The sequence below is a fragment of the Prionailurus bengalensis genome, chromosome C2 (assembly GCF_016509475.1).
Source record: "Prionailurus bengalensis isolate Pbe53 chromosome C2, Fcat_Pben_1.1_paternal_pri, whole genome shotgun sequence".
NCBI lineage: Eukaryota > Metazoa > Chordata > Mammalia > Carnivora > Felidae > Prionailurus > Prionailurus bengalensis.
Window position 1 is genome coordinate 122,924,307 of NC_057350.1, and position 11,986 is coordinate 122,936,292.

The 11,986-nt window shown below is 43.3% G+C and overlaps 1 protein-coding gene across 1 annotated transcript in view; it reads right to left on the minus strand.

Annotated features, from left to right (window-relative positions):
- The window catches only part of RASA2 (RAS p21 protein activator 2), a 123,912-nt gene extending 112,130 nt beyond the window's left edge, over nucleotides 1-11,782 (minus strand). The window contains 1 exon segment of the mRNA XM_043595252.1: nucleotides 11,545-11,782. Coding sequence (XP_043451187.1) covers nucleotides 11,545-11,677 — 133 coding nt within the window. The 5' untranslated portion in view covers nucleotides 11,678-11,782.
- Nucleotides 11,783-11,986: the final 204 nt, after the last annotated feature.

Sequence of the window (11,986 nt, forward strand, 5' to 3'; positions counted from 1 at the left end):
TTAACATTTTATTTAGCCATTTTCCTACAATGGACACTTAAGTTGTCTCTAGTTGTTTTGTTTTACCAACATGGCAACATGAAACACCTTTGTATATGCCCCTTTTGCAAATGTCCAAGTGTTTCTGTAGGGTAGATATGCAGTAGAAATACACAGGAAATATACATTTAGATTTTTAACAGATATTGCCAAAATACTCTCCAACATTACTTCATCCATTTAAATTCACAGCAACAGTGAGGAAAGTTATCTATTTCCCTAAACCCCCACCAAATACTGAAATTAACAAGCTTTTGTTTTCACAAACTGATAGCTTTTAAAAATTTGCATTCCCCTGATTAACTATTGTTAAATCTTACCAGTATTTTCTTATGTTTACTGGCCTTTTTCTAAATCTCTTTCTATAAAATGTCTATTCATATCTTTTATTTTTCTAATGCCCTTTTCCTGTTTAAAATCCGTATGAACTTTTTATATATTCTGGACACTAACAAAAAGAGAGGCAGTAGAGCAGAGCAGGACAGGAGCAACAGGATGGACTCTAGAGCCAGCCTGCCCAGTTTGAATGACAGCTCCACCACTCACTGGTCTGATCTGGGTTAAGTTACTCAGTTTATTCTATGCCTCAGTTTCCTCATCTGTAAAATGTAGATAATGAATGTTACAGAGTTACCATATGGACTAATTATTTGATATGCTTAAAGGGCTTTAAAATAGTACCTGACACAAAGTAAGTCTTAGATAAGTATTTTCTTTTTGTCTGTAGGATTTCCTGCAAATATTTTCTCCCAGTCTATTCTTTGTCTCTTAATTCTTGTTTATAAATCTTTACTTACTTTTTCCCAAAAAATTATTTTTCCATCTCTCTTCTTGTATCAGAAATTATATAAGTACATGAAACCAACAACTGACTGCCCTCACTGGATCTCACAATCAACTTCTCAAGAATAAATGCAGGGGCGCCTGGGTGGCGCAGTCGGTTAAGCGTCCGACTTCAGCCAGGTCACGATCTCGCGGTCCGTGAGTTCGAGCCCCGCGTCAGGCTCTGGGCTGATGGCTCAGAGCCTGGAGCCCGCTTCCGATTCTGTGTCTCCCTGTCTCTCTGCCCCTCCCCCGTTCATGCTCTGTCTCTCTCTGTCCCAAAAATAAATAAACGTTGGAAAAAAAAAAAAATTTTAAAAAAGAATAAATGCAGGCATCAGCCAGAACATCTAAATTTTTAAACATCTTTCCCTTACTGCACAAAGCATTTCCACAAATCAGTAAGAAGACTGATAATCCAGTAGAAAAAAAGGACAAGCAAAATAAACAAGTTCACCAAAAAAGGGAAATAAAAATGGCTCTCAATGGGGCACCTGGGTGGCTCAGTTGGTTAAGTGTCCAACTCCTGATTTCGGCTCAGGTCATAATCTCTGCGTCGTGAGATTGAGCCCTGCATCACTGAGTTCTGCACTGGGCATGGAGCCTGCTTAACATTCTCTCTCTCAGGGTGCCTGGATGGCTCAGTCGGTTAAACTTCGGACTTAGTTCAGGTCAAGATCTCGTGGTTCATGAGTTCAAGCCCTGCGTGAGGCTCTGTGCTGACAGCTCAGAGCTTGGAGCCTGCTTCAGATTCTGTGTCTCCCTCTCTCTGCCCCTCCCCTGCTCATGCTCTCTCTCTCTCTCTCTCTCTAAGAATAAACACTTAAAAACATTTTTAAAAAATTCTCTCTCTCCTGTTTGCACGCTCTCTCTTAAAAAAGGGGTGCACCTGGGTGGCTCAGTCAGTTCAGCATCTATCTCTTGGTTTCAACTCAGGTCATGATCCCAGGGTTGTGGGATCAAGCCCCACATCCGTACTGGGCATGGAGCCTGCTTAAGATTCTCTCTCTCACCCTCTCTCTCTCCTTCTGCCCCTCTCCCCCTGCTCGTGCGTGCTTGCTCTTTCTCTAAAAAAAATTTTTTAAGACTCTTAAAAATATGAAGAGATCCTCAACCTCATTTAGAAGTGCAAATTAAAACTACAAATCAGATGTTCCTTTCCATCTTAAGAGACCAGTAAAGATCAAGAAGTTTTAAAATATACTCTATGTGACTAAAGAAATAGGCATTCATTCATTGCTAGTGGGAGCATAAATTGCTGTAGTTACTATGGAAAGCAATATGGCATTGTCTTTCCAAATAAAAATGCATATACCAATTCATTCATTCATTTTTTTTTATATTTTTGAGTGGGAGCGGCAGAGAGAGAGAGAGGGAGACGAAGGATCTAAAACAGGCTCTGTGCTAACAGCAGAAAGTTTGATGCAGGGCTTGAACTCATAACCCATAACATCATGACCTGAGCTGAAGCCAGAGGTTTAACCGACTGAGTCAGGTGTCCCCCAGTTCATCAATGTAACATCTAGGAATTTATCCCACAGACACAAGTACTCATATTTAACATGACAGAACTACAGGGGCACCTGGGTGGCTCAGTTAGTTAAGCATCTGACTTCGGCTCAGGTGGTGATCTCACAGTCCATGGGTTCGAGCCCCACATAGGGCTCTGTGCTGAAAGCTCGGAGCCTGGCCCCTGCTTTGGATTCTGTGTCTCCCTCTCTCTCTGCCCCTACCCTGCTCACACCTCTGTCTCTCTCTCTCTCATAAAGTATATAAACATTACAAATTAAAAACACACACACACAAAATTACATAACTAAGTGATTTACTGCAGTACTCTTTGTAATAGCAAAGATTGGAAACAACCTACACGTCCATCAATAGGGGACTGGTATACCCAGATGATGCCATATCATGCAGCTGTTAAATAAAAGAGGCAGCTCCCCATTCTTATGGATATGACAGATCTCCAAGCTACTACTGGCAAGTGTAAGAAATAAAAAAGCAAGATGCAGACAATGTATATATTTTGCTACAATTTGTATGTTAATGAGGTTAATATTCATATATTTATGTTTGTAAATACTTAATCTCTGTAAGCTGCACAAGAAACTGGTAATGCTTGCTTCTGAAGAGGGAATGGCTAGGGGCAACAGAAGTAAGGAAACTTCCTTTTCACTGGATACTCCTTTGTACCTTTTCAGTTTTGTACCAGGTATGTGTATTATCTAATCAAGCAAATAAATGCATCTTTTTAAAGAAATAATCAAACAAATTAAAACCTCCCCGTGATCACACCAAACTTTCTATTGGTACCCTTTAAACAGTCATGCACAGGAGGTTGCTAACATTCAGGTAGTTTGTGGCTAGTCTGTTCAACTGGCAGAAGGAGAGGTTCACCGTCCCAGCGATCCATTATCACTCCCTAGGGAACATTTCAAACTCAGAAATGTCCCAGTACCACCCCAGAAATTCTGATTCAGTAGGCATGGAGTAGAGCCTGAGCATCAGAATTTAAGTTCACGGGTGACACTGATGGGCAGTCAGGACTGAAACCAGTTGAGTTACAACATGACACAAATAGGTAAACATCCAGGCTCAATCTCCATCTAGGTCACAAGCATAGTTTCACCACTAATCCTAATCACTTCACAAAGTTCTCAGGAAGCAACAGATGAGAGTGTGTAGATGCCACAGTGAAAATGTATTACTACTTCTGGATATATTACTAGATACGCAGTGTAGTCCTCATCTATTAAATGGAGTACATTCACAACATTCATACTAATGATGAATTCATTCCACCTACCATTTCAGAAAGAACTTTGATAGTAATGGACTAGTGCCGAAAAGGCATAGGCATTAACTGTGTTAACACCTGGAGTATGTGAGTGTCAAGTTCTTCGTTTGTAAAATGAGGGGACACAATATGTTCCCTACATTCCAGCTCTAAGCTTCTATAGTTCTCTAAGAATACAGGCATCTAAAAACAACCATTGTTTTAGTATAGACTGTAGGATAAACTAGTAAGGGCTTTTTCATCCCATTCACAGCCTAGGCTCAATCCACACACTAGGGGGCTAATGCCCTAATGGACATTCAGATATTACATACTGCTAAATAAGTTAGTAGTCACAGAAAAACTTTTTATTTATTTATTTATGTATTATTATTATTATTATTTTAGAGAGAGAGAGCAAGTTTGCACAAGGTGGGGGGAGGGTGGAGAGGGAGAGAATCTTAAGCAGGCTCTGTGCTCAGCATGGATCCCATGACCCTGGGATCACAGCACCCCAAGATAGTTTGAACCTTTTTTTAAAAATTTTGTTTTAAATGTGTATTTATTTTTGAAAGAGAGCGTGAGCAGGGGAGGGGCAGAGAGAGAGGGGGGACAGAGGATCCAAACCAGGCTCTGCAGAGGGCTAGAACTCACAAACCATGAAGGGGAGCCTAGATGGCTCAGTTGGCTAAGGGTCCCACCTCGGCCCAGGTCATGATGTCATGGTTTGTGAGTTCAAGCCCCACGTCGGGCTCAGTCCTGACAGCTCAAAGCCTGGAGCCTGCTTTGGATTCTGTGTCCCCCACTCTCTCTGTCCCTCGCCTACTCACGCTCTGTCTCTCTCTCAAAAAAAAAACAAAAAAAAAAACCAACTCACGAACCGAGATCATGACCTAAGCCGAAGTCTGACACTCAACCGACTGGGCCACCCAGGCACCCCAAGACTGTTTGAATCTTTAAAAACAAGTTTTTTCAGGGTGCCTGGGTGGCCCAGTCGGTTGAGTGTCCCACTCTTGATTTCGGCTCAGGTCATGATCCCAAGGTTATGGATTGAGACCCACCAAAAATTGAATTTTTACTACCAAAATTTCAAACCTTCCATGGCTAATAAACAAATTTATTGTATAAAGTATGATTATGAGACTTTTCTTTTCCAGGCTCAGGGCCAATTAGTAAAAATACTGTGCTGAACATGGAGCCTGCTTAAGTTTCTCTCTCTCCCTTCCTTCTGCCAATCTCTCTCCTCGATTTGTGCACTCTATCTCTCTAAAAAAAAATTTTTTTAAAGATTCAAATAATCGTATCCATTAAATCTTAGACAAATGTCTCAAACAGTGCATCTTATGCAAAACAGGTATATGAAAAACACTTAAATATTAAAATAAAAGTATCTGATGTAGTGTCTTAAAGCAAATGGTTCAATTTAAAAAGCAACAAAGATTAGTGCTAGAAGGGATTTTAAAGATCACATCCAAACCTCTCATTTTACAAGTGAAAAAATAAGGAGTTGGCAAAGTTAAAGAATTTGCCCAGTCATTCTGTCATTAGTGATATTCTTAGAGCCAAGCTCACAATAACAAATTTGTCAATTACTGTTCATTGATGTTTGCATGTATATTGGTATAATGTTATAAAGCATATTATTTTAGCTAGTGATTTTTGATGACTGAAATAACATACAAAACCAAAGACATATCATAAAAAATTCTTAATGTAAAGTGTCTTAGTTTACGTTAATTGATGACTACACAACAAAACTGTTAGCAGCTCTCAAAACAGCATATAGAACTTCACAAAACATGTAATTTGATATTATTGTCAAATAATTTCATAAAGCACATTAAAAAGGGAACAGGATTGGTATCTAAGATAAAAGGATAAAATGATACTTTTATTTCAGCTATATTAGTTCCAGTCTCTTAGAGGCTATTCAAAGAGTTCTAAGTTAAAAAACAAAAAAAACAAAAAAACACAACAACAAAAACTCTATGAACTCATTGAGGTTTACCTCCTGTCTTTCTCACAGCAAACGATTAGCAGACTGCTCTGTGAACTTTTACAAAGAACCCTTTTCTCTCATTTCTATCTATCTGAAAGATGGATTCTTCCTCGATCCTAAATAACTCATCATCTCATTTCAAATTTTTGACAATGATGAATGCATAGTATGAACAAATCTTTTAGTAATCTTTCCCTCTATTAATTTACTAAATAACATCTTATTTGAAATATCTGATAATAATACATTCTTAGCATGAATAAACTCTTTTTAATCTCTCCCTCTTAATTCTATTGCATGATCAATAAAATACCTTACTACCAAAAAATTTAAACCTTCCACAACAAATAAAAATATTTACTATATAAAATATGATTATGACATTTTTCTTTTCCAGGCTCGGGGCCAATTAGTAACAATATTCATGGAGTACAGTCAAGTAACAATATTCAAATCTCCTAATAATCAGCACTCAGAGCATTTAGAAAAATTTAATCCTTTTCCTAATGAGGCAACTTTGGCATCAGTTCAAACATAAGCTCAGTTGGCACTGTGATTTTGAAAGGGATGAACTTCCTGTCACAGACCCATGTAGTTTTCATTTAACAATACTATCATCTCCTAGTTTATGTGTAAAATTTACAGAACAGTTTCACATCTAGTATCTCAAATCCTCCTCAGGACAGCGTGGTGAGAAGTAGGGCATTTTCTAAAGGCCTATTATGCTGACAGTGGGATAGTTTAAAAAAATAAAGAATGAATTCTATACTGGAAGAGCTCACAGTCTGCTCGCGGTCTAATGGGGAAACAAACAATTTCTACAAAATGTGCTAGAATAAGAAAATGGACAAGGAATTACAATTCCCAACCAGTACAGGGGCCCAACACCTTGTCTCCAGGGATGGGGGTGGTGGTGCCCCAAACAAGGCTTTGGTTAGGAGATCACATGGACCAGGGTTTTGAAGGATGTGTAGAAGTTCCCTGACATAAATATGGGGTGGAGGAAAAGAGAAAAACACTTCTAGGCAGAACAACATGTATAAAATGGCTAGTGATGAAGCATCACTCCCATTTTAAAGATGAGGAAGATAAGCTCAAAGGTAAGTGAGCTGCCTAAAGTCACATTAGTAATAATCAATGTGTGAAACAGAATACAGTACATGTCCGCTGAGTTTAATCAGCTTTGTACAGAAAATGCTACATGTCGACAAGAATATTAGATAAAGACTAATTTTTATCTGTTTACTCCTTCCCAAAAGATGGTCCAGGGCTGACAGAGCTCCTGAGAGGAGAGAGGAAATGACTGGAGAAGATTTATTTAGCCCTCTAATCAATCTTGTGAGATAGGTGTTTTTATTATACCCATTATACACGCAAGAATATAAAGGCACAAAAAGGTTAACAAAAGTTAGAAATTAGGATTCAAATTAAAGCTAACCCGGACAAGCCTCTAAACTAAAGCACTTAACCAGATCCCACAGATCCTACTTTGCCAAAGAGTCCTACATCACTCTTCATCTGGAGACACCAGGGAGACCAACTGAGCTCTGGGACTTGTCATGATTCCGCAGATCTGGCACTATATTGCACATCTCAATATTCACACAAATCATCAGATTCGGTTCTCTTTTATCAATCTGGTATCCCTAGAACAGGTAAACCCACGATCGAGGTGGCATGGGTTCTTTCATTAACATTTTTACATTCTGATTTTATAACCTGATTTAATTGGATGAGAACTTAACAAAAAGTATAGCCAAAAAGGAAGACATCATGAAATAATAGCAAGAAACCTGAAAGTATAAAGAAGAAAGCTCCTTGGGGTGCCTGGGTGGCTCAGTTGGTTGGGCATCTGACTTCGGCTCAGGTCATAATCTCGCTGTTTGTGGGTTTGAGCCCCACATTGGGCTCCATGCTGACGGCTGGGAGCCTGGAGCCTACTTTGGCTTCTGTCTGTCTGTCTGTCTGTCTCTCTCTCTCTCTGCCCCTCCCCTGCTCATGCTCTCTCTCTCTCTCAAAAATAAATAAACATTAAAAAAAATTAAAAAAAAAAAAAAAGAAGAAGAAGAAGAAGAAAAGAAGAAAGCTCCAGGGGCACCTGGGTGGCTCAGTTGGTTAAGCATCGGACTCTTGATTTTGGCTCAGATCAAGATCTCATGGTTTGTGGGACTGGGCCCTGAGGTGGGCTCCATGTTGACAACCCAGAGCTTTCTTGGGATTCTCTCTCTCCCTCGATCTCTGCCCCTCCCCCACTCACTCATTTTCTTTCTCTCAAAAAAATAAACTTTATAAAAAATAAACTTTAAAAAAAACCACAAAAGGTATAAAATAAATAAATTAAATATTAAGAAGAAAGATCCAATCCCCCTCTTTGGCTTGTGTGTAGGGTAGTTTGTTTTGTTTTGTTTGGGGGGGGAGGGGATGCAATGCAAAAGTGCTTCAGATACTAAGCATACCTGCCACTCACTGCATGCCAGTTCATACAAAGGACGGAGTCTGGACTACCTTAATTTCCTTTATCAAGGGTTCATATGACAGCTCCGGGACTTCCAACAATCATGCCTACCTGTTGAATATTAAAGAAGTTGACCATTTGGAACTGCTATGGCTTCCTAGAGCACTAAAATGACTTCAGGGTATTGGGGATCAGCACATAAAACAAAATTCAATTAGCAACACTGGATTTGCTAATGTCAGTTGATTGAAACTGACCACAAAATGGGTTTCCAATCCCTGGATCTGGTTATTTCACCTTGTGAAGGATATGGAAAAATTAACAAATATTAGAATAAAACCCTTAAATGAAACTGTAGACTATTACCTCCAGAACTTTAAAGATATAGAATTCAGGGTGCCTGGGTGGCATAGTTGGTTAAGCACGTGACTCTTGATTTCGGCTCAGGTCATGGTCTCACAATTCATGAGATTGAGCCCTGCGTCCACCTCTGCACTGACAGAGCAGTGCCTGCTTGGGATTCTCTCTCCCTCTCTCTCTGCCCCTCCCTCTCTGTCTCTCTCAAAATAAATAACAATAGGGGCGCCTGGGTGGCGCAGTCGGTTGAGCGTCCGACTTCAGCCAGGTCACGATCTCACGGTCCGTGAGTTCGAGCCCCGCGTCGGGCTCTGGGCTGATGGCTCAGAGCCTGGAGCCTGTTTCTGATTCTGTGTTTCCCTCTCTCTCTGCCCCTCCCCCGTTCATGCTCTGTCTCTCTCTGTCCCAAAAATAAATAAACATTGAAAAAAAAAAATTAAAAAAAAAAAATAAATAACAATAAACAAAAAAAAAAAAGAAAAAGAAAGAAAGAAAAGAAAATATATAAACCATTTCATCCTCACTTTTTTGCTGGTAGGATTTGGGGTTGAAGAGTCCTACCTAGGTCTAGGAAAAAGGATGTTCCTTTCAGGCTCACTTTGAGCCCTATAGAGCTCTAACTCTCCAGATCTGAGGCTCTCAAACAGCAATCTAGAATCTGGCAGCAAATCTCCAGTCTACTGGGCACTATCAGGCTTTCCTCTGAGGTCTCCCAGGATGGTGAAAAGGAAAAGGTGACATGGTTACCTACACCCCCAAGCTTCATTGTCAGATGTACCACCATCCCATCCCTGTGACTTTACCACCTGCTAATGATTCCTCTAGCCCCCCAGCCCCCACGCTGTAAAACCCACATGTCAGTTTCAGGAAAACAGAAAACAGCATCTCTTCACAGGGTTGTGAAGGTCAACCAACTCTGGACTATACTGGCCTTTAAAAGAACGGCAAAAAAAAAAATAAGAGAGGGAGGTGGGGAGAAGCTTCATGTATACGTATCCTAATACATTTTTTCTAAAAAGCAGACACTCAGTGACCTGAGCTATACACCAAGCAATTCCAAAAGTAAGAAACTGACTGAGGTAACAGTTACAATATTTCCATTATGGTTAAAGTGGTAATGTCACTCCCAGCTGACCAATCTTCAAATCTGGGTAGTGGGGTTGCTCTAAGCCACAGAAACAAAGTTGTAATTTTGTATTTGTAGGTCCAAGTTTCACTCACAATGATATCTCCTACTGTGATAGTTTTGCTGTGGAGCAGGTGAAAGTGCAGAGCAGATAAGTCCTTCTGGAAACAGCCCAACCCTAACTCTGAATTCCAAGAAGTGTATATGTAGTTCCATGGCATAACCTGCAACTATGTAAATCAGTGAGGCTCCAATGGACAGTGCCTAGCATCAAGTGACACTGAAATGTAAAACTGGTAAAGTTTGGAAAATTATATCAAGGGGGGAACTCTGGCCCGTTTACAGTTTTCCCAAATGTTAAAAAATTAGATGTATGTGAATATTGAGTATAAGACTTAATCTGAATTTTGAACAGAATTTATACCCTAGAAAGTAATTTTAATATCGAGAACATAGATATAGACAAGATCTATTTCTCTGATGTCATTTTCTAGGTTTTAAGAACTGTACTCAAGATCTCAAATTACCCATGACCACTTCTGGGAAAAGATGAGAAAAGTTAATATGTCTGCCTCGGAGATTTAATAAAATACCAGTACTTGAAAAGAGGAGCAACTTGAAAAAAGGGGGAGAATCCAAGCTCAATTATTAATATCACTATCCAGGAAGAGGAAAATTTTACATCTCGTGCAACAAAGAGTATTGTTAGCCATTTTATTCAAATTCGATTTTCTTCTTACAAAGTAAAAAGTACTCCTCAGAACCAAGGGTTATTTACATGAAAGATGAAGCACGTTTCCAATCTGAGAATACTGAACAACGAAAATAAAGCTGATTTTTGACAAAAGCAAAAATAAGTTTTACTGACAGATCTCACAAATAGCAAAAAAAAAAAAAAAAAAAAAGGGGGGGGTGGACGTTTCCTCTGAATAAACTACTGTGAAAAAATTGGCAATCGACGCCTGAGTCACTTTTAAAAAATAAATGTCCAAATGGCTGAATTCAAATGGTCTACAGCAACGCTTAGAGCTTGTGAGCAAAAATTTTGTATTAAGCCAACCAGTGTGGCTCGCTCACAAAAGTAACAATTAAATGCATGAGAAGGAAAGGAATTAAGTGGGTTAAGTGCGGGCTGGATGACTGTTTTGAGACCTGCTCACAGGAAGCCACTACATCCTGTCTTAAGTCCCTGTCAGTCACGCTGTCTCTCGATCCAAGTCCCCGCCGCAGCGAGGTGGGGCTAGTACAGGTGTCCGGCCCGAGCCCCTCCCGGCGCGCTCATTCGCGAACACCCCGCGCGGCGGCCACCCGAGTCCCAGGGCGGCCTGTCTCCTGAAGCTCAGGGCGCCTTTTTCAACCTCGCAAAAGCTCCAGAGCCCAGGAAGCAGGCAGCCCCCTCCCCTCGGGCCAGCCCCACTTCCCCGCCCTCCTTCTCCTCCTCCTCCTCGTCCCCGTCCTCCTCCTCCTCCGGCCGCGCCTCCCGTAATTACCGCTGGGCTCCCACCTCGGGGCCGCTCCCCGGCGCCCGCACCGCCCGGAGGCCTGCGTCCCTGGGCGGCCGGAAACTCCTCACGCCCCCGGCCCACGCCCCCGGCTGGGGCGTCCCCGCGTCCAGGCCGCGCCCCAAAGCCGAGCCCCTCACGCCGGCGCCGCGCCGGACGCCCCCCTCCTTGCAAATTCTCGGCTCTCCAGTCCCTCCCGACCCGGGCAGCCCCAGCCCACGCCGCCCCGTCGAGGCTACGCCTCCCCCAACACACCCCCCTTCCAGCCTCACCCGTGCCGGCCCTCCCCACGCGCCTCGGCCGGCCCCGGCGCGGGCCCCGGCCCCCGCCCGCCCAGGTCCCCTCTCCGCCCCGCGATCCCAGCGCGGCTCGGCGCCGCCACCCCCCGCGCGCCCGCCGCCCCCTCAGCCCCACGGCGGCTCCCGCCGCCGGCGGGTGGGTCCCCTCAGCCCTGCCCCCGCTTACAGATCTTGCCCCGCAGGCTCTGCAGCACTCGGACCTCGCGACTGTCCTCGTCCCCGGCCTCGGGCTCAGCCGTCCCACTCGTCGCCGGCGCCTCGGAAGAAGCCGCCGCAGCAGCAGGCGCCGCCGCCGCCATGGTGCCGCCCGGCCCGTGCCGCAGCCCCACCGCCTGCGTAGCCCGCGAGGCGGAGCCCAACGGCGGCCTAGGCTTGGGCGAGCCGCGCGCCTGGCCCCGCCCCCGGGCCTCGGCCTGGCTCGCCCCGCCCCGCCGCTGCCCCGCCCCCGCCCCACCCGGTTCCCGCGGTCGCTGTCTGCGCTCCCCCCTACGGTTGCCCCGAGCCCGGGCCGCTCGGGCGCGGACCCAACTCCTGGCTTGGCTTGCCGGCTCTTTGCCCCATAAAAGCCCAGGCGCCGGACAAGTGTGGCTCCTAGCTGTGGCTCTGAG